The sequence below is a fragment of the Pelodiscus sinensis genome, chromosome 18, assembly GCF_052426305.1.
Source record: "Pelodiscus sinensis isolate ZL-2025 chromosome 18, ASM5242630v1, whole genome shotgun sequence".
Classification (NCBI taxonomy): Eukaryota; Metazoa; Chordata; order Testudines; family Trionychidae; genus Pelodiscus; species Pelodiscus sinensis.
The window spans coordinates 21,634,675-21,656,878 of NC_143069.1; the positions used below are offsets into that span (position 1 = coordinate 21,634,675).

General features: G+C 56.7%; 1 protein-coding gene across 1 annotated transcript in view; it reads right to left on the reverse strand.

Moving 5' to 3' along the window:
• Nucleotides 1-4,753: 4,753 nt before the first annotated feature.
• LOC142823387 (uncharacterized) overlaps nucleotides 4,754-22,204 on the reverse strand; it is a 210,140-nt gene continuing 192,689 nt past the window's right edge. The window contains exon 4 of the mRNA XM_089770022.1: nucleotides 4,754-4,924. Coding sequence (XP_089626148.1) covers nucleotides 4,769-4,924 — 156 coding nt within the window. The 3' untranslated portion in view covers nucleotides 4,754-4,768. The remainder of the gene's footprint in view (nucleotides 4,925-22,204) is intronic.

Here is a 22,204-nt window from a genome sequence, read left to right on the forward strand (position 1 = left end):
TGAAAACTAAAATTCAGTTTTCTCCAAATTTCAGTTGTGTTGACGTGTCCCCCAGACATCTCTTGAGTACCTTTAAGGGGACTCGTACCACTGGTCGAGAAGCACTGATCTAGTCCACCCCTGCACCGAGACAGGACCAAGCATGTTTGTCTCACCTCTTGGCTCCTAGGACACGGCTTGAACTAACGCACTTGGAAAGACATTATCGTATATACGCCCAAAGTGCTTCGTCTCAGTGTATTACCATAAAATCTAACTGACCAAACTCTGACCTTTCATTTCCCTGTCACTTGGCCAGCCACAGCCTCACAAGCCTTCGGCATCGATCTCAAAGCCTTCGTCACGCTTTTACACACCTGTGCTGACACGCTTGTGAGCCAGGCACACTTGTGCGACACGTCCCAAAGCACTTGCTCCAGGGCATTACATCGCACTTGCCTGCCTTTGATGGACAGGGAAAGGGAGACCTGAAAGGCCTCTCCAAGGTCACCAGCGCGAGAGTGAGCACAGAATTGAGGAGCAAGGGTCTAACACACAACTCTGTGCCTTAGTCACTAGGTGGCATTAGATTAGAACCCGGGAGTTCTTACACCCAACCCCCTGCCCCCTCCACTAGGCCATGCTGCTGGCCTCCCGCCTCTCCCCCAGGGCTTGGAGACAGATGGGAGGCTGGAGCCAGCCTGCGCAGAAGGGGCTGTAACGCTTACAGCTCGTTCATGACACTGCCCCTGCGCAGCCCCTCTCAGATCCACACTCGGAAGCCACAAGAAACACCCCAAGAGCGGAGATGAAAACGCCACTCACCTGCAGCCCAGCTTCCAGGAAGGGCAAAGCAAAAGCGGAGCTCGCGGATTCCAGCCCAGCCTGGCACCTGCTTCCTGAACTTTGGCCCCTTTCCTCCAAGATAGCAGGAGGCTGCTCTGGGCCTTTTGTGCCCACGACGGGGCAGAAAAGCAAACTCAGCTGTTGGTTCCATCTTGCGGGCAGAGCCCCGGCAGACAGTGGCAGGCGGGGGTATCGACTGACCCTCCAACCCAGGATATTCCCCCCACACCTGGATTCGCTTCCTAGTCATCCCCATCTCCCTGCACGATCCTTGTTTCTCATCCCGCCGGTCCGAGAAATTGTCAGAGCAGGTTGATCCCGACCTTGCCAAGGGCTTAGGTTACATCACAAGGCTTTGCCGCCACAGCTGGCTTGGCTTGGGTGTGTGGCAAAAGCCCCCCCCCTCCCCCGCTGGCACAGCTATTCTGGCAAAGCCGCCAGGGCAAATGGCAACTCTGCCGAAAAGCGTCTGCTGGCTTTAAGCTCCCTGCGAGCTGTTCTCATCGCTCAGCCATCACCACCACTGCCCTGCCTCTGTCCTGCTCCTCATCCCCGCCCCCACTCCTATCCCCTGCTCTCCTCCATCTCCTCCCCCTTCCCTTCTCCTGCCCCTCCCCATTTCCACCTGCCCTGCCCATCCCCGTCCTCTCCCTCCCCCCGTCTGTCCCCCTCTTATGTGAGGGCTTTGCTGGAAACGCCCCCCCCCCCAAGCCAGGGAGATCTCCCCTCCGGGAACAATTCAGCCCCCCCCCATCTCGCTCCCTCCACTCCACAGTATTTCCTCCATTCCCCACAGTTGAAAATTGAGCTCCCCCATCCCCTCAGGTGACAGTCGGGCTCCCCCATACGCAGCTGCCTAGGTAGGCGCCTCCCCAGCCAGAGCCTGCCCCTGGCGCCCACGTCCCCTCCCCGCCTGCCTGTCCCAGGCGACCACCTGAACCTGCGTCCCTCTTTCCCCCAGGTCACAGCTCCCTCCCTGACCCTGCACCCCCCGACACCCCTCCCCCAGGCCAGACTCCTCTCTGGCACCCGCACCCCTCCCCCAAACCCTCTGCTCCCCCTTCACCCAGATCACAGCTCCCTCCCAGACCTGCACCCCCTAGAGCCCCTCCCCCAGGCCAGACTCCTCTCTGGCACCCGCACCCCCTCCCCCAAACCCTCTGCTCCCCCTTCACCCAGGTCACAGCTCCCTCCCAGACCTGCACTCCTCTAGAGCCCCTCCCCCAGGCCAGACTCCTCTCCTGCGCCCATACCCCCTCCTGGACCCTGCACCCCTATCCACCGCCCCAGATCATACCCCCCCCCTGCACCCAGGCTCCACCCCTAAGCTCCCTTCTGCACCCAACCACCCCCGTCCCAGACCCCAAACCCCTCGGTAGAAATGTGGCCCTTGATCAGTTGCCAAAATGGCCCCCCCATTATAAATTATTGACCAAGCCTGATCCAAATGTTTTTTGAAACATTGTTTAATGAGAATGTAAATACAATTCAATACAATTGGGAGGGTTGGGGGGAGGGGGACGCAGCTGCTGGCTCCTCAGCTCTTGCTGCTCTCACTGGGTGTCTTCCTGCTGCAAGGGAAGCAGAATCCGTCACATTCATCCCTGGGGACTCAGGGGAACTGGCCCCCCAGCATTTCCACCCTCCTCCCCCTGCTCTCTGGTCACCCCCCGTCAGGCCCGCAGGGTGAGCTCCTGACCCCCCCCCCCCCAGAGCTCCTGACACCTCGGCCCCCTCCCGCCTCCTAGGACAGTTTCTGTGTTCAGAGCCTCCCCACCCCCAGGGACGCTCGCAGGGGCAGGAGGGATTCTGCCAGCAGGGACGTGGGGTGGGGGCAGCCTGAGGAAAGGGGCGGGGGACTCCCTGAGGGGATGGGAAGGAGACCCTGGCCCTGCCCCACTCTCCTGATCTGCTCCGGCTGCTCACCATGTATTCCAGGAGCTGATGGGCCTGCCCATGCAGGGCGTGGGCCAGGACCAGCCCGGCCTGGCTGGGGCGCCGCAGGGGGGAGCGGGCAGCGAGCAGAGCCTTGTCCAAAAAGCAATTCTCCTGCTCTGCTGTGAAGAGCTGCCCAAAGACCTGAAATCAAGAGCACAGGAGGTTTCAGCTGACGGCCCAGAGCCCGGCCCCAACTCCTGGGGCTAAAACAGCTTCCTCCTCCCCCAAACTCCCTTCCAGACCCTGCACCCAGACGCTCTCCTCACCCGGCACCCCAACCCCTGCCCCAGGTCACAGCTTCCTCCTGCCCCCAAGACCCTCCTACCCCCACGAGGGCCCCAGCCAGCCCCACCCCCGAGCCCTGCCCTGCCCTGGCAGCGCGTCCTTACCTCTCCCACCCTCACGCTGTTGCTGTGAGCCAGGACCCATCTTTCTTTGTAGTAGTGTCTGCACCACAGGTCCTCTGCCTGGTGGATGTTGAGGCCTGCAAGAGACACAACAGGGTCATTCTGCTGGCAGGTCTGAGCCCTTCCCCTCCCACGGGTCCCTGCAGGCATCCCTGGGCAAATGGAGGGGCACAGGGGGCAGAAGGGGAACACAGAGGGACGCATCCCCCCTTGGGCCAGTCTGGGGGAAAAGGGCTGGGTCCCCTCCCCCCGCCGCCGGCACCCTCAGGGTGTCCCTGGGGCCCAGGTCCCGGCTGGGTTCCTTACCCCTGTGGTGCAGGAGGAGTTGATACAGGCTGTGCACCCCCTCCCGGGCCAGCCGGCTGACGTCTTCGGATGGGTCCGAAATAAAAAGGCCCAGCTGGGCCACGTGGTGACCCATCCTCGGCCAGTCGGCGGAGTTCTGAGGGGAGACAAGAGGGGGGTCCCTCAGCATCCTGGGGCTGCACGTCCCATGCAAACGGCCGCCGAGGCGGGTCTGAGCTCGGGGGACGGACAGAGACACCTCCCGGGGCGGGGCGGGGCCGGCCTTGCGAGGAGACAACCCTGAGCAATGGCCCCGACTGAAGGGTCACTCCGGGGGTGGAACAAGGGGATCCACTGACGGCCACTCCCCAGTCCCCAGGCCCAGTCCCTCAAGAGCCCCCCTGAAGGGCCCAGGGTCGCCCCTCCCCGGGGAAAGGAGAACGCGGCCCATTCCCGGCCCATTCCCGGCCCTGCCTCTGCCTCCCGGGGACGCTCCCAGCCCCGCGCCCTGCAGCCCCAGACCCCCCGGCTCCGAGGTCACTTACGTCAAACCCCGGGAGGGTGGTGGCGACTCCCAGCAGGGCCGTGGTGCTGCCAAGGGCCCTGGCTCGCTCCTGGGGCAGGCGGGACTCCAGCCACGGGCTCAGGTGCTGGGGGGGAAAGAGGCAGGTCAGGACCCGTAGGGAGGTGCCGGTTCTGGGCAGAGCCTGGGGCTCCTCTCGGACTGTGCCCCCCCCAGCCACTGACACTGCTCCTCTCTCGGCCCCCGAGGAAGCAGGGACAATGGCCCCGTCCCCCCCACGGGGCTCACCTCCATTATGAGCTGCAGCCGGGCGGTGTCTGGGGACTCGGCGAGGAGGCTCGCCAGTAGGGCCTGGAGGTCGTAGGGAAGGGCCCGGATGAACTGCTGCAAGACAAGGGGGAGCCCTGGGTCAGAGGGGGGTTGGGGGATCCAGGCCACCCGCTGGCTCCGGGGTCCAGCCTAGAGCAGGGTCTGAGCCGCCTCGCAGAGCAGGGAGGAGCCCAGGCTGGGCGTGGAAGGGACGGGCCCCCCGGGAGAGCAACGGGAACCCTGGAGGGAAGGATCCAAACCTGCAGCTTCTTCCCTCCCTCTGCCCCCCCCCCCCCACTCCTCTCTGGAGCTCCAGCCCAGCCCGGGAGCAGGGCCCGGAGGGACGTACCTGAGTGTGGATGGGCTCCTGCTGCCAGTCCCCAGACACTGTCTGTCCCACGGCCGCCGTCAGCAGGGGGCTCAGGAGCTGGGCCCGCAGGGGAGGCTGCAAGGTGCTGGCAGGAGAGAGGGGCAGAGACTGTTAATTCAGCAGCAGGAGACAGAGACTTTCCCACTCCCTGGCCAGGGGATCTGCTCTGGGGGGAGTCGGCGGGGGGGGGTGTCGGTACCTGAGGCTGCAGGCGGCGTTGAGGCAGTCGGCCAAGACCAGCGGGGGGGGCGAGTCCTCCATGATCTCCTGGGAGACCCAAGGAGACAAAGGGGCGTGTGAGGCTGGGCCCCCAAGAGACGCTCACGCGGCCAGCGCCCCCACCCAGCAGGATCCAACCCCACTGCCTCCCGCTGCCCTGTAGCCCCCCTGCCCGACACAGGGCCCCTCCCAGCACCCCCCTCCCAAATCGGGACCAGCTCAGTCCTTGTCCCCAGGCCGTCTCCTGCCCCTCCCTGCCCTGGTGACCAGCCTCTGAACCTCCTCATCCCTGCTCCCCAGGCGCATCCCCAGCAGCCCACTCGGCTCCCTTCCAGCCCCCCATGGCCCGGGGAGACCCCTCCCTGTCCCGAATCCCCCTTCCTGTCCGGCACCCCAGACCTGCCCCATTTCTGTGTCCCTCCCTCCTCCAGCATCCCCACCCACCCTCCCCATGTCCACCTCCAGCCCTCCTGGCTCCACCCATCCCGTTTCCAGCACCCCCACCCGCCGCCATGGCCCAGGCAGACCCCTGTCCACCCCACGTATCCCCTCCCCTCCTCCCGGCTGCCGCGACTCGCTTACAACGATCCTGGCCATCATGGTGTCCTTGCAGCAGCGCGGCGCCAGGGTGTCCTCGCCCCTTTGGAGGGCGGCGAGGCAGGCGAGGGGGATGGCCAAGAGGAACCGCTGCAGGGCGGCTGGGCTCTGCACCCCAGAGAGAGTCTGTGAGCCTGGGGCCTGCCTGCCCCCCACGGACAGCTGCAGGGCTCAGGTCTCCCAGGAGTGGAGGTGGGAGCTGCTGGTTGTCCAAGCACCCACACTCCCCCCCCAACTGCTGCCTCAGGCTTGTGGGGGCCCAGCTGGTGCATGACAAGAGCCCCCAGCTTGGGGGGTCCAGGTCATGCAGGAGAAGGGGCCCCAGGGGGATCCCCAGGGACAAGCCCCTCCCGGAGGGGGGGGGGGACGTGCTGGGAAGGGGCCGGACAATCTCGGGTCCCCCCCGTGTGGAGAAGGTTCCTACCGTGTCCCGGTTGTGGAGCTGCTCTTCGATGTCATAGATGGCCCCTTCCTCCACCCGGGAGTCCACCCGCTCCTGGCAGAGCTCCGCCGAGGCGCAGGGGGGCTCTGTGCGGGAGGGAAGGGACCAGGGTGACTCCAGCGGCCAGCAGGGGTCACGCGCCCCCATGTCAGGGACCCAGGGCAGGTTGGGCCCCACACGCCCCTCGCAGGGACCCATCCCCCTGCCACCCTCACATCTGCCAACGCCCTCAGCAGAGCCCCCACCAGGAACAAGAGAGCCAAGCAGCCCCCGCCCCCATCCATTGCCCTGGCTGCAGGGCAGACACTGGGGCTGCCCCTTCCCCCCCCCCCCCCCGGGGTACTGGGTGAGCCCCTGGGCCCAGCGTGTTCACGGCCCCTCACCTGGGACTGAGCGGCTGCAGGAGGTGGCCCGGCTGCAGCTGGAGGCCCAGGCGCTGCTGCTGACGGACCTGGACCCACAGCTGCAGGGGCTGGTGCGGGGAGCGACGGGCTGGGGGCTCCCGGAGACTGGCAGGTCCCCGGGGGCCGGGCAGGGCGATGCCCCCTGGTGGTAATGGGGGCTGGTCTCCCGGGGCAGGTGTTTCTCTCCACAGAGGAGGCCCCGGAGCCACCCTACCCGGCTCCCCCGCTGGGCTGGGTCCCGCCTGCCCAGCCGCCTCTGGAGCCAGGTCCGGGGGGGCCTGGCCGGTGGGCGAGTCGCCCCGAGCTGGTGGGATCCAGCTTCCCCGCCCGCGGGGACGGAGAAGCTGCTCCCCACCGGCCCTGGGGCCATCTTCAGGGCTTTCTTGAACCACAGCCGAAAACGTTTGGCCATGCTGGAAATGAGGGGAGCAAAGGGGAGCTTGGGGCGCAGCCTGATGAACGAAATCCAGGGGTTCCAGCTCCCCAGAGCGACTGCCCCCAGCCCCCAAATGGCCCCTTGCTTATCGGTTCGGTCTTGCACAGGCACTGCAAGGACCTGAGGGTATGTCTACACTACCCCGCTAGTTCGAACTAGGAGGGTAATGTAGGCATACCGCACTTGCAAATGAAGCCCGGGATTTGAATTTCCCGGGCTTCATTTGCATAAGCGGGGAGCCGCCATTTTTAAAACCCCGCTCGTTCGAACCCCGTGCAGCGCGGCTACACGGGGCACGAACTAGGTAGTTCGAACTAGGCTTCCTAGTTCAAACTACCGTTACTCCTCATTCCACGAGTCTCCTGCCCATCAACAGCCCCTTCTTGGCCAATCAGGGGAGAATCTAAGGTGTGGGGGGTGGAGCGTTCTCCCCAAAGACACCGGCATAGACTTGTTCCAGCCCCACCTCCCCAGTCCCCACAATGGGGGCTGCATCCCCCACCCCACGGCTCCTGCAAACCACCCCCCGTCCTTCAGCTAGTCTGTTGGGTCCCAAGCTGGGGGAGGCAGCAAGGGAAGGTCACAGAGGAGGCAAGAACAGAGCAGAAATGTGGGGGGATGGAGGAAAAGGGAAACCAACCAGGAGAAAGCCCCAGTGGCGCTAAGGACGCAGCCCAGGTGAGGAATCACCTTCTGGCCCTTGACCGAGGGCTGGGCCTGCCTGGAACCCAGCCGGCCCCGGGCGGGATCCAACCCCTGGGGGCTCTTACCTTCGTCACAAAGGTGTCGGGATGTGGAACTCACAGAACGCGAATGAACCGTGAGGAGGAGACCCCCCGCTTTTATCAGCCTGAGATGTGGGTCCCTCTGTGAGGTCATCACCTCCCCACCTGCCCTTTGCCTTATATGCTGAGGGCTGCCCAAAGCCCCTGTGAGGTCACCGCCCCCCCCTCACCCTGCCAGGCAAATGTCCTGCCTCTGGCCACCCCCCTGGGAAGTTTGAGCCATTACTAGGGGTCCCTCCCCCTCCCTCATAGGCTGCTCCCTGCCCTACACTGCAGGCTTCTTGCACGAGAGCTGTTTCACGCCGGAGTTCTTGCGCAAAAGGTCTCGTGCAAGAGTGCCTCCACCCTGCCATAGGCTTTTGCACAAGAGCGTCCATGGCAGTGTGAACGCTCTCTTGTGCAAGAAAGCTCTGATGGTCATTTTAGCCATAAAAGTGTCTTGCTCAAGAAGCCCCTGGTGCCCGTCCACGCTGCCTTCTTGCACAACAGCTCTTGCACAAAGGGGGCTTAGTCATCGTCGGGAGAGGAATAACTCCTGTGCAAGGAGCCCTGTTCTCTGATGCTTTACTGCAAATTTACTTCGGCAAGAACACACGTAGAGTGTAGACGCGCCACAAGTTTTTTCGCAAGAACACGCAAAAACAAGTCATGTGGATGTTTTCTTTTTAGGCAAAAGCCCCTTTTTGCACAAGATCGGTCGGCCTTTTTGCAGAAATAGGGATCTTGTGGGAAAAGGGGTTTTTTTGCACAAAAAGTAAACATCCACACGGCTTGGTTTTGCGCACAAACCCCGAGCACAAAAACGGATCGGCAGAAAATATGCAAATGACATTGCGTGTCATAGAGTCCCTCGTTAGCATATTTGTTGCCAAAAAAACTCGTTGTGTAGACGTAGCCTAGGAGAGAAGCGATCTCAGACACAAAGCCCTTCAGTAAGAGGGCATAGCCCTGGGGCGTGGTAGGAGACGTACGGCAGACATGGGAGGTCACTCTCCTAGCTATTTGGCACGGAGGAGGCCTCAGCTGGAGCACTGTGTCCAGATCTCAGGGCCATGCTTTAGGAGAGAGAGTCCAGAGGGGAACTATGAAAAGGGATTAGGGACGTTAGGGTATGTCTACACTACAAAGTTAATTCGAACTAACGGATGTTAGTTCGAATTAACTTTGATAGGCGCTACACTAGCGCTCCGCTAGTTCGAACTTAATTCGAACTAGCAGTGTGCTTAGTTCGAACTAGGTAAACCTCATTGAACGAGGACTAAGCCTAGTTCGACCTTACTAGTTCGAATTAAGGGGTGTGTAGTCCCTTAATTCAAACTAGTGGGAGGCTAGCCCTCCCCAGCTTTCCCTGGTGGCCACTCTGGCCAACACCAGGGAAACTAGTCTGCCCCCCTTCCGGCCCCGGACCTCTTAAAGGGGCAAAGGCTGGCCAGCACCCAGCTAGCAGACCCTTCACCTGGCACGGCTCGAGCCAGCCTCCCGCTGCCACCCAGCCATCCCCCTCTTCCCGGGACCAGGCTGGCGGCTCTCGGGAGCCTGCCCAGGACCGCACCCGCCTGGTTTAGTGCGGACATCATGGACCTCGTCCACGACCTCCGCACTAGGCACAGGAAAGTGACCGTCTAGGACAGGAGAGCTGCCAGCCTGGCCACCTAGGAGCAGGTGTGCATGAAAATGAAGGTGGTCCACTGAGACCCCCAACCCTGAGCCCTGAGCTTACAATGGGCGTATTGGGTCATACCAAAGGTCCATCTAGCCCAGTAGCCTGTCTGCCGACAGTGGCCAACCCTAGAGACCCTGGAGGGGATGGACCGAAGACAGTGATCAAGCCATTCGTCTCGTGCCATCCCTCTCCAGCCTTCCACAAACTTTGGGCAGGGACACCACTCCTACCCCCTGGCTAATAGCACTCCATGGACCCAACCTCCATCACTTTATCTCACTTCTCTTTAAACTCTGTTCTAAGTTCTAGCCGTCACAACCTCCTGCAGCAAGGAGTTCCACAGGTTGAATCTTTGCTTTGTGAAGAGCAACTTTCTGTTAGTATTTTGAAGCCTGCTACCCATTCTTTTCCTTTGGTGTCCTCTAGTCCTTCTATTATGGGGACTAATGGAGAACTTTTCTTAATGCATCCTCTCCACCCCACTCATGCTTTTATGGACTTCTATCCTATCCCCCCTTAGTGTCCTCTTTTCTAAGCTGAGAAGTCCCAGTCTCTTTAGCCTCTCTTTATATGGGACCTGTTCCAAACCTCTGATCATTTTAGTTGCCCTCCCCTCTCCCACCCTCTCTCTTCCCCTCTCCCACCTCCTTTTCCCAGTCTCCCCGAGTTTTGTTCAATAAAGAGAGATTCTATTTTTGACCACACGTTTTCTTTATTTTGTACATCAGGAAGGGGGGCTAGGGAAGGGTAAGTGGAAGGAGGTGACGGAGGAATGGGGTACGAGCCCCCGATGGGGAGGACTGGGCTGGCTCTGCGTGCTTCTGGGGGTGGAAGCTCTCCTGCAGCCCCCCAATTGCTCCTTCTCCCCAGATGGCAGCCTGCGGCAAGTACAGCCAGGCTGATGGCCGAGTGCTGTGATGTGCCCAGTGTGGGCACTCAGAGCACTCCAAACCAGGACTGCTTTGCAAGAGGGGCACCCCTGAGAACTGTCTGTCCAGGGTGGGGGTCGGGTCCCTTTAAACACAGCCCTCGGCTAGCCTGAGGCAGCAGCTCCACGCTCTAAGTCCTCTTGTGATGCCCTGCCGGCACTGCTTCCGGCTATCCTTAACCCCGGTTCAGGGTCCACTTAATGTGGACATGCTAGTTCGAATTAGCAAAACGCTAATTCGAACTAGTTTTTTTAGTCTGGATGCATTAGTTCGAATTAGCTTAGTTCGAATTAACTAATTCGAACTAAGTTAGTTCGAATTAGCGCTGTAGTGTAGACATACCCTTAGATATTCACTGAGTAGTCAATTAACCTCATGATTTCTTATCGGTTACTTGACTTTTCGATAGTCCCCAGGGGCCAGCTGTCTCAGTCCTGGCTCGCGCTGGGTCCGGGACCTACCCCCTCTGCGGCTCTGCATTTACAGTGTGTTAGGAGCCAGGCAGGCAGGCAGCCTCGCTCAGTTCCAGTTTGCACCAGGTCCAGAAGCTCAGACCCAGCCCCCAGGCAAGGGCTGCTGCCAGCTTGTGCTGCTGCCTCTGATACAGAGGCAGCAGTACGGAGTGCCAGGAGGGAACTGGTCTAAAAAGCACCTCCCCTTGCGACCTGGCTGCCTGTCATCCCACGCTGCTGCCTCCGTTTTTGGCGAGAGAGAGCCGCCTGTCTTGAGACACCGGTGGGGAGTCGGATTTTCAAAAGGCAGGTCTCTGTCCTTTGTGAGCCTTCCAAAGCGCTTCGGTGGGGGGAGGGGGCAGGAAGGTGGACGACACTCAGGAATTGTAGCACCCAAATCCACGGAGTGTTTCGCCAGCACCTCCTGCAACAGAGCCCAATCCCTGACAGGCTTTTAGGCAAGATAGATCATTTGAAAAAATGACAGACACAGGGTTTTCCGTCACCGCTCTCCCTTTCTTTTATTTCCCTGGGCTAACTGGCTTGTTCCTCTTTGGCTAAGGATGGAAGGGTATGTCTACACTACAATGTTAGTTCGAACTAACGGACGTTAGTTCGAACTAACATTCATAGCCGCTACACTAGCGCTCCGCTAGTTCGAATTTGAATCGAACTAGCGGAGCGCTTAGTTCGAACTAGGAAAACCTCATTTTACGACGCTTAAGCCTAGTTCGAACTTACTAGTTCGAATTAAGGGCTGTGTAGCCCCTTAATTCGAACGAGTGGGAGGCTAGCCCTCCCCAGGTTTCCCTGGTGGCCACTCTGGCCAACACCAGGGAAACTCTATGCCCCCCTCCCGGCCCCGGACCCCTTAAAGGGGCACGGGCTGGCTACGGTGCCCGTGCCAGGTGCAAGCCTGCTAGCACCCAGCCAGCAGACCCTGCACCTGGCACGGCACAGAGCCACCCACCCGATGTCCCCCAGCCCACCCCCTCTTCCCGGGACCAGGCTGGCGGCTCCCGGAAGCTTGCCCGGGACCGCAAGAGGCGGGTACATTCCTGGGCTAGTGCGGACATCGTGGACCTCGTCCACGATCTCCGCACTAGGCACAGGAAAGTGGCTATCTAGGGCAGGAGAGCTGCCAGCCTGGCCACCCAGGAGCAGGTTTGCATGAAAATCAAGGGGGTCCACTGAGACCCCCGACCCTGAGCCCTGAGCTTACAATGGCCGTCCTGGGTCAGACCAAAGGTCCATCTAGCCCAGTAGCCTGTCTGCCGACAGCGGCCAACCCTAGGGACCGTGGAGGGGATGGACCAAAGACAGTGACCAAGCCATTTGTCTCGTGCCATCCCTCTCCAGCCTTGCACAAACTTTGGGCAGGGACACCACTCCTACCCCCTGGCTAAGACTACTCCATGGACCCAACCTCCATGACTTGATCTCACTTCCCTTTAAACTCTGTTCTAGTTGTAGCCTTCACAGCCTCCTGCAGCAAGGAGTTCCACCGGTTAACTATTTGCTTTGTCAAGAAGAACAACTTTCTCTTACTAGTTTCAAGCCTGCTACCCAGTCCTTTCCTTTGGTGTCCTCTAGTCCTTCTTTATGGGAACTCAGGAAGAACTTTTCTGAATGCACCCTCTCCACCCAACCCCTGCTTTTAGAGACCTCTATCCTGTCCCCCCTCCATCTCCTCTTTTCTAAGCTGAACAGTCCCAGTCTCTGTAGCCTCTCTTCATCTGGGACCTGTTCCCAACCCCTGATCATGTTAGTTGCCCTCCCCTCTCCCAGCCTTAATCTTCCCCTCTCCCACCTCCTTTTCCCAGTCTCCCCCACTTTTGTTCAATAAAGACAGAGTCAATGTTGGAAGAAACATTATCTTTATTTTGTACATCAATAAGAAGGGGGGCTAGGGAAGGGTAAGTGGAAGGAGGTGAGGGAGGAATGGGGTACGAGCCCCCGATGGGGAGGACTGGGCTGGCTCTGCAGGCTTCTGGGGGTGGAAGCTCTCCTGCAGCCCCCCGATTACCCCCTCTCCCCAGATGGCAGCCTGTGGCAAGTGCAGCCGGGCTGATGGCTGAGTGGTGTGATGTGCCCAGTGTGGGTACTCCGGGCACTCCAAGCCAGGACTGGTTTTCAAGCGGGGCACCCCTTAGAACTGTCTGTCCGGGGTGGGGGTCGGGACCCTTTAAGCGCAGCCCTCGGCTAGCCTGAGACTGCATCTCCACGCTCTAAGTCCTCCTCTGATGCCCTGCTGGCACTGCTTCCGGCCATCCTTAAGCCCTGTTCAGAGTCCACTCAATGTGGACTTGCTAGTTCGAATTAGCAATACTAGTTTTTAGTTCTAGACGCGTTAGTTCGAATTAGCTTAGTTCGAACTAGCGCTGTAGTGTAGACATACCCGAAGAGAGGAGCCAGCAGGGGTAGAATGAATTGTGTACCAGGTCCTGGAAACAAGAGCATCTCCTCCAGATCACCCATCCACACCTGAACTGTTTAAAAGCTTGGCTGCCAATAAAGACACCTTAGCTCAGCAAATGCCAAGCCAGGCACCTGTGTTTGGACACGAGGGGTGCACAGGGATGTGAGAACCAGGAAGGCTGATCTGTGAATTCACCCCCAACCGTCCCAGTACAAGACAGACGCTTGCGCCAACCAGCAGGGGTCACTGCTCCTCCGGTTTGGCTTGGACAAAGGTGCCCATCTGTTTGGTGTTCGCGTCTCGGAGCTGCGCCAGCTGCCTCTGGCCACGGCGGAGCAGATACTCGATGTGCATCACGTCGGCCCGGGGGATGCTGGCGTTCTTCCGGAACTCGGCCTGGATGCGAGGCAGGAATCCCGGCTTCTCCCGGCCGGTGCGCAGGAACTGCCTGTATAGGCTCAGGACGTGCTTCTGCAGCTTGCTATGCCGGGCCATGGTGCGCCTGGGGAGCCCTCCCAGGCCACGGGGGGGCCAGCGCCACGAGGCAGGGGCTGGAAGTGAACAGAGGCGGAGATGTTAGAGCAGCATCTCATTCGCAGATGCGCCTGTGCGGGCATTTCCATGCACTTTTCACCCCCACCTGCTAGGGTTACCAGATGGTTTAAAAAAAATACCGATCAGCAGGGGCCGGGGGGAGGGGGGGGGGCGGGATTGGCTGGAAGAGAGGGGGTGGGGGGGAACCGGCCGCCGGGAAGCAGGGCTGGCTGGGAGGGGGCTGGAGGGAGCGGGGCTGGCCGGGGGCAACCAGCCGTCGGGAAGCGGGTCTAGTTGGGTTGAGGACCAAGAGGTGGGGGAACCGGCCGGCAGCGCTGCAGAGATGTACCAGAGCCTGGGTCGGATTCCTCTTTGGTGGGCCCTGGCTCCTAGACCATAGACACACTCGTTCCACCCGCCCTCCCGGAGGCCCTAGGGAAAATGGCACCCCGGCCCTGTGGACATGGTGCCCTCTCTGTTTCCCTTGGCCCCGTAGGCACTAAGCTCCACTCCTGCCGCCCAACTCCTACAAGGCCCGACGGATTTCTCTGTGGCCCCCGACCCAAAAAAGGATCCCCCCAGCCCTGCGTTAGGGGATACGAGGGAGTCTGGCTGGGAGGTAAGTGCAAATAACTCTGCTCTTAGCAGCTCTGAACCGATGGGCTCTGCCCTGTGCCCCAACCAAGAACCCTAACATAAGAACGGCAGTACTGGGTAGCCTGTCTGCTGACAGTGGCCAGCACCAGGTGCCCCAAAGAGGGTTGACCAAAGACAATGATCAAGCGATTTGTCTCCTGCCATCCTTCTCCAGCCTTCCACAAACAGAGGCCAGGGACACTATTTCTATCTCCTGGCTAATGGCCTTTTATGGACCTAACCTCCGTGAAATTATCTAGCTTCTCTTTAAATCCTGTTATAGTTCTAGCCTTCACAGTCTCCTCTGGCAAGGAGTTCCACAGGTTGACTACACGCTGTGTGAAGAAGAACTTTCTTTTATTAGTTTTAAACCTGCTACCCATTAACTTCATTTGGTGTCCTCTAGTTCTTCTATTATGGGAACTAATAAATCACTTTTCTTGATTCACCCTCTCCACACCACTCATGTTTTTATAGACCTCTATCATATCCCCCCTCAATCTCCTCTTTTCTAAACTGAAAAGTCCCATCGCTTTAACCTCTCTTCATATGGGACCCGTTTCAAACCCCTAATCATGTTAGTTGCCCTTTTCTGAACCCTTTCCAAGGCCAAAATATCTGTTTTGAGGTGAGGAGACCACATCTGTACACAGTATTCAAGATGTTGGTGTCCCATAGTTTTATACAGGGGCACCCTGAGTTACCAACCCACATGGCAGTGCCCATTAAAAACCCACCAGGACTTACCCAGCATTTATATGCAGAGGTCCCGCACCAGCAGCGATCTGCACTGGACAGGAAACCATCCGCCCAGCACGCGCGGGAAATCACAGGAACCCAGCCTGGACGGTCCGATGCCCCAGCCCTGACAGAAGAAAATCAAGGTGTGCTTGAAGTGCCACGCCCACCATCCCTTGGTCCCCTGGGGCAATCGGCACATCCTGCTGGGTGAAAGGGCCGGTCACAGCTCCAGGGTCTGTCACACTTCAGGGCCTTTGCCAGCTCCTATTCACCGGGGTCAGGCAGATAATCGCCCCGAGCTTTCCCAGCACTTTTCAGCATCAGCTCTCAAAGGGGGGCAGCGTGACCCCCATGGGAGCAGGGGAATGTAAAAGAAGGAATGGGGCAGGGCGGGGCAGGCAGCCAACGGCTTCTCCTAATTCAGTGGTCCCCAACCATTTGAGGTTTCCCGGCGCCAAGGGGCGTGGCCGTTTGCCCGCAGGGCGCCCTGGCGCGGGGACCCCCATTGTGCACCTGGGGGCGGGGACCCCCCCATAGCCACATTGCCGGGCGGGGGCCCCCCATAGCCACATTCCCAGGGCCGCCCCCCCCCCACAAGCACCGCGCGCCCAGGGCCGGGCCCCCCGCCAAGCGCCGCGCGCCCGGGACCGGCGCTCTCCCCCCAAGCACCGCGTGCCCGGGGCCGGCGCACCCTGCAAGTGCCGCGCGCCCGGGGCCTGCGCTCCCCCCATGCACCACGTGGCCAAAGCGTGGCAGCCAATCCGCGGCGCCCCCGGGGCCAGCGCTCACTGTGCACCATGCGCCCGGGGCCAGCTCCGGCACCGCACATGCGCCACGTGCCTGGGGCCAGGCCAGCCCTGAGCAATTGGCGGGCGCATACAAATGCGGGCACCGTGTTGGGGACCACTGTCCTAATGTTAGCAGTGGGGACACCAAGTTCGGAAGTGAATGGTTAACCAGTAAGCCGGTTATGGTTAACCAGTGGGGGCTGGAGCAGCCCTCCACCAGCCATAGGCACAGGGCACTCTGGCACGCCACGGGTAGGGTTGCTCAGCAGTCACAGCAGTGTGCCACGGGGGTAGGTGTTGGGGCTGCTCCAAGTCCATCTTTAACACGTTCTACGTGTCCCATTTAATCGGTTAACTGGTTCAACGTATTGTTTAACTGGTTAGCTAATTAAATGAGATTTTACATCCCTGGCACCAAGGTGGCTAAAAGTAGGGTTGAATTGGGACTAGAAATTCCAGGATTTTGACTTTTTTTTCCTGATCACACACAGTTCTGCAAATAAATTCACATTTTGTTTAGATTTTAACTATTTTTAAATGTATTACGGTGGATTACGGAAGATAAACTTTAAAGAGACCAAACAAAGAGTCATTTCAGGAATGGAAAACTACATTTTAATGTTCTGAAATGGTGGAGTTTTCCCCTTCCAAACAAAAGGTCACTAAAATCAGTGTTTTCCAATGGAAAAACACCCCCTCTGAAAACTTCCTTCCAGCTCTAGTTAAAACGGCCGTATTTTGAAGTGTATAATCAACCTCTGGAACTCACTGCAAAAGGATATTAATGATGGCGAAGGAAAGGGGAGGGAATCATAGAATCATAGAGCTGGAAGAGACCTCAGAAGGTCATCAAATCCAGCCCCCTGCTCTAGGCAGGACCAATCCCAACTAAATCAACCCGGCCAGGGCTTTGTCAAGCTGAGACTTAAACACCCGCTGTGTACAGCCTGTCTGATCCCTTCTGGGGAAGCATGGGTGGGAAGAAAGAATTAGACAGGGTAAAACAAACCCGTAGGTCTTGGTTGACTTCGTCCTGCTTCAGGGCAGGGCGCTAAACTTGGGGACTACTCTAGTCAGACCAACATTTCAATCAATCTTGTCAAGAAACAGGCAAAAAAAAAACCCAACCCAAACCAGGGAGAAACACGTTCCTTGGTTTGTAAACACAGACACAGAGAACAGCTCCTTCCGTTAGGGGGGGTGGGAATAAAGAAAATAATCCCTCGCCCCCTCCCCTTCCTATTTGGTCCTAAAGGATGAAGATTTGTGCAGGCTGCGGGGGCAGGACTGATACTCAGGGAATGGGGAGCATGGGGGAGAAGGGGGCAGCTTGCTTACAATCCAGGGGCAACCCCGTGTCTCGGGGCTGGCCCAGCAGAGGCAGGATTTCTGCAGCACAGGGGGACACGAGGTGAAACAAGCAGCGACTCGGCCGATTGGGGCTTGTTATTGTAGGGTCGCATTGAAGCAGACACTGGCACCAGCGTCGCCTCCAAGAGCGAGGGGAGTGCGCGGCCTGGTAACCCCGGACGGACCCGGACCTGGACCCCCCTGCGCTGGGGGGCCAGGAGTCACCGCCCCCCGCCCCTCACCTCCGCCTCCTGCCTGCTCGCAGCTCCCGGGCCCGCGGCAGCAGCTGTGCCAGCCGGCTCCGAATGTTGAAACACCAGCAACATTAGCCCTCGCTTCCCATTGGCTGGAGGGCCCCAGGGGCGGGCGCAGGAAAGGGGAAGCTCCGCCCTTCGAGGGCCACGTGGGCCGGCAGTGGAAGTTGCAAGTCAGCTGGAGGAGAGAGGGGCCCGGCCCGGCCTGCGCACGTGGCTTTCACCGCAGCGCTCACCTGCCCTCACGCCCCACGCTCCTGCTTTTCCCTCCCTGCGTTGTTCGACCCAACCCTCACCCAGGCATCCACCCAGTTCACCCCGATTCTCACCCCTTTTTAAACTTGTTCCTAAGAAACCCCGATCGGTTCCTGGGAAATTCCCAACAACTCTTATCAGTGGTGCCTGTTACATACCAGCTGGGTTTTCCCTGTGATATTTACATACCCCCTGCCTCCTTTTTTCGCCCCTCCCATTTTTTCCTCCCCTGTTCATTTTGGTTCTGGACATACAACACTCCAGTCGTCTGAAGAAGTGGGCTATGCCCAGGAAAGCTCATGATCCCATTGACACGGTTTGTTAATCTTTAAGGTGACTATATGTTGTGTTTTAAGTTTTTCCTGTTACAGACTCACTCAGCTACCCCTCTGAAACTCGTGGGCTCTGTCTACACTGCAGGCTTCTTGCACAAGAACTGTTTTGCAGAAGAGTTCTTGTGCAAAAGGTCTTCCATACGAGCGCGTCCACACTGCCATGTGCTTTTGCAGAAGAGATGTGCTTTTGCACAAGAGCATCCATGGCAGTGTCGACACTCTCTTGCACAAGAAAGCTCTGATGGCCATTTTAGCCGTAGGGGTTTTTTGCGCAAGAAATTCATGTTGCCTGTCTACACTGCCGCCTTCTGGAAGAGCTCTTGTGCAAGAGGGCTTATTCCTCGTGGGGAGAGGAATAACTCTTCCGGAAGAAGCCCTGTTTGCTGATGCTGTACTGTAATACTTGTGCAAAAACACGCACGCAGTGTAGACACTCTGCAAGTTTTTGCGCAAGAACAGCTGTTCTTGTGCAAAAAGCCTGCAGTGTAGACATAGCCTTAGAGGGGCAACCCCAACAGTCATTACTAACAAGGAGTCCTGTGGCACCTTGAAGATTTATTTGGGCATCAGCTGTTGCGGAGGAAAAGCAGGTCCAAGTGTTTTTTACCCCTGGAAGCGGATGCCCAAATACACGTGTTAGTCTTTAAGGTGCCCCAGGGTGCCTCTGTTTAAACAAGTGGAAGAGAAGGGCCTGTGTGCACCTCATAGGATGCCAGGCTAGACTGAAGATCACAATGGCCCTCTCTGGCCTGGAAGTTAATGAATGGTTGCATCTGGCCAGGCTGCCTCTCTTTATGCTTGCATTAACTAACTGGGTTATTTGCAGGTGTTGTACTCAGTCCAGCTGTGTCGGAGCGCCTGCTGCTGGAGGAGAACGCAAAAGTTCTGTTACCTGGTTTGTAAGTCTGGAGCCTTCTCTACTGCATGAGGTACAAGCCACCTGGCTCTTCGCTAAAGTTGCAGAGCCGAGTCACTATCGCTGGATGTGGTCTCCGTGCCCAGAGTCCCCAGAGACCACAAACCAGATAAGATTCGAAATCGCCCAAGCAGATTTTTTGCGTAACAACATGCAATAATAGTTGCCAGCGAACAGACTCAGCGCTGCGCCGCTACACTTTATGGAAGCCGTGGCAATGTCCTAACACCCACTGAGCACCATCCAGTGCCCCCACACAGTCAGCTGGTGAACACCATTTGAGGTGAACTTTTATACATTCCTGATGTATCAGGTTGCTACCCCCTGTTACCTGGTTACCGTCCTTTACCTTGCAGAAGGGGGCTTACTTCCTAGTCTTCATACTGTCAACTTACTATCTGTTATGCTGTCAACTTTGACCTGGTCCTGAACATAGGTCGGTATGTACTTTATTTGTGGGAGGTAAATGGTACCAAGATGTTCCTTAGGACAATCCACAGAACTACAGACCGGTCAGCCTCACCTCACTCCCCGGAAAAATCAGGGAGGGGATCCTCAAGGAATCCATTTTGAAGCACTTAGAATAAGGAAAGGGATCAGGAGCAGTCAGCATGGATTCACCAAGGGCAAGTCATGCTTGACGAACCTGATTGCTTTCTATGACGAGGTAACTGGCTCTGTGGACATGGGGAATTCAGTGGATGTGATATACCTGGACTTATTCTTGCCAGCAAGTTAAGGAAGTATGGATTGGATTAATGGACTGTAAGATGGATAGAAATTGGGCTAGACTGTTGGGCTCAATGGGTAGTGATCAACAGCTCGATGTCGGACTGGCGGTCAGTTTCAAGCAGAGTACCTCAAAGACCGGTTCTACGGTCGGTTTTGTTCAACATCTTTATTAATGACTGGATGAGGGGATGGATTGCACCCTCAGCAAGTTTGCCTATGTCACTAAGCTAGGGGGAAAGGTAGATACATTGGACGGTAGGGTATATGGTGCAGAGTGTCCAAGACATATTGGAGGATTGGGCCAAAAGAAATCTGATGAGGTTCAACAAGGACAAGTGCAGAGTCCTGCACTTGAATGGAAGAATCCCAAGAATTGTTATAGGCTGGGACCGACTGGCTAAGTAGCAGTTCTGCAGAAAAGGACCTGGGGGTTACAGTGGATGAGAAGCTGGATATGAGTCAACAGTGTGCCCTTGTAGCCAAGAAGGCTAATGGCATATTAGGGTGCATTAGGAGGAACATTGCCAGCAGATCTAGGGAAGTGATTATTCCCCTTTATTGGGATGTGGTGAGGCCACGTCTGGAGTATTGTGTCCAGTTCTGGGCCCCCCACTACAGGAAGGATGTGGACGCATTGGAGAGGGTCCAGTGGAGGGCAACAAAAATTATTAGGAGGCTGGAGCACATGACTTAGGAGAGGCTGAGGGAGTTGGGCTTGTTTAGTCTGCAGAAGAATGACGGGGGATTTGATAGCAGCCTTTAACTATCTGAAGGGAGGTTCCAAAGAGGATGGAGAGAGGCTGTTCACAGTGGTGACGATGGCAGAACGAGGAGTGATGGTCTCAAGGTGCAGTGGGGGAGGTGTAGGTTGGATATTAGGAAAAACTCTTTCCCTAAGAGAATGGGGAAGCACTGGAATGGGCTAACTAGGGAGATGGTGGAATCTCCATCCCTAGAGGTTTTTAAGTCCTGGTTTGACACAGACCTGGTTGGGATGATTGAGTTGGGATTGGTCCTGCTTTTGGGCAGGGGGCTGCACTCGATGACTCCTGAGGTCTCTTCCAGCCCTGGGATTCTATGATTCTAAGGCAAGGGACTTCTTTTATTTGAGAGCCCCAATTCCTTCAACAGCAGTATAGCTCTAATCCATGGAGCTCCTGAAGAGCAGCTCTGCATCCCTTTCTATGGCAGCCCAACTGTCCTTGGAACTGGTCAGACCAGTGTGACATCCCCCTGTGTAGGCATAATGAGCTAACGTGTCCTTCACTCCCATGCACCAACTTTGCCACTTATCAACTATGTTTTTAATTTGTTCGAAGGGAAAGCTGAATGAAGCCAAAATTAATGAGTGTTTTAACTTGTAACAAAATACAGGACTGTGTAGCACTTTAAAGACTAACAAGATGATTTATTAGATGATGAGCTTTCGTGGGCCAGACCCACTTCCTCAGATCCACTATTTGATCTGAGGAAGTGGGTCTGGCCCACGAAAGCTCATCATCTAATAAACCATCTTGTTAGTCTTTAAAGTGCTACATAGTCCTGGATTTCGTTTCAGCTACACCAGACTAACACGGCTACATTTCTATCACTGTTCTAACTTGTGTTTCTGTTCCCAGGAAATGTTGAAACGGTAGATTCCTAGGGACTGTCAAGTAGAAAGATTGACCCAAATTAGTTACTTGTTTACTTTCTTTGGCTCCACTGGAATCTTACAACAGGGATTAACTAGCTCCATTCATATCTATAATTAACACAAACAAAATCTATGTTTAGTGACAGGTAAGGTTTCCTGAGCACATGTCTAACAATCCAGACATTTAAAATCAGAAGTTAGTGGAAGGAGGCTGAAAAAGGTGAGGCTTTCGAGAGAAAAATTGCCCGAGAAAGGGTTATTTTGAACTCCAATTTACTCTGTATCAACCCATTTTTCCATTAAACCAACCTAAAGTACTATAAATAGGACTCAAAGTTTATGTCCTATGTTTTAGTTTTTGTCATAAACACCACAAGAAAAAAATATAAAGCAAATGGGAAAAAAGGGAGGATGCGAGTTATGAAAAAGCAAACAGTTGATAGGAGAAGCTAAAATTGGGGGAAAAAATCTATAACCAGTAACATAAAGGATAATTAGGAAATGTTTAAATATATCGGGAACAAAAGAAATCAGAGGAATGGTAAAGATCCATTACTGTATAAGGCTGGTCAAATTGCCAATCATGATGAAAAAAAGAAACTTCAGCAACCTGCTTGGAATTTAATGCGTTGAACTACACACAAGCCATAAAGATTGGATGTCTTTCTAAAACATATGTGGTAGCTCAACCGAGGGATGTTAAATTGCGCTTAATCAGCTAATCCAGTAGTTGGTGGAATTTCCATCGACTACTCAATTAGTCAATAAGGGTATGTCTACATTAGCTCGTTAATTTGAGCTAGGTAGGCAAAGCAGGCAACCGGAGTTGTAAATGAAGCCCGGGATTTAAATAGCCCAGGCTTTATTTGCATGTTCCCGTCCGGTCGCCATTTTGAAATTCCACTAGCCCGAAGTAACTGCCGCGCGGCTATAGAATGAGATGTAACAGTTAATTCGAACTAAGGACTTAGTTCGAATTACCGTTTCATTGCCACATGTAGCCGGCAGGAAGGGACCTCGAGAG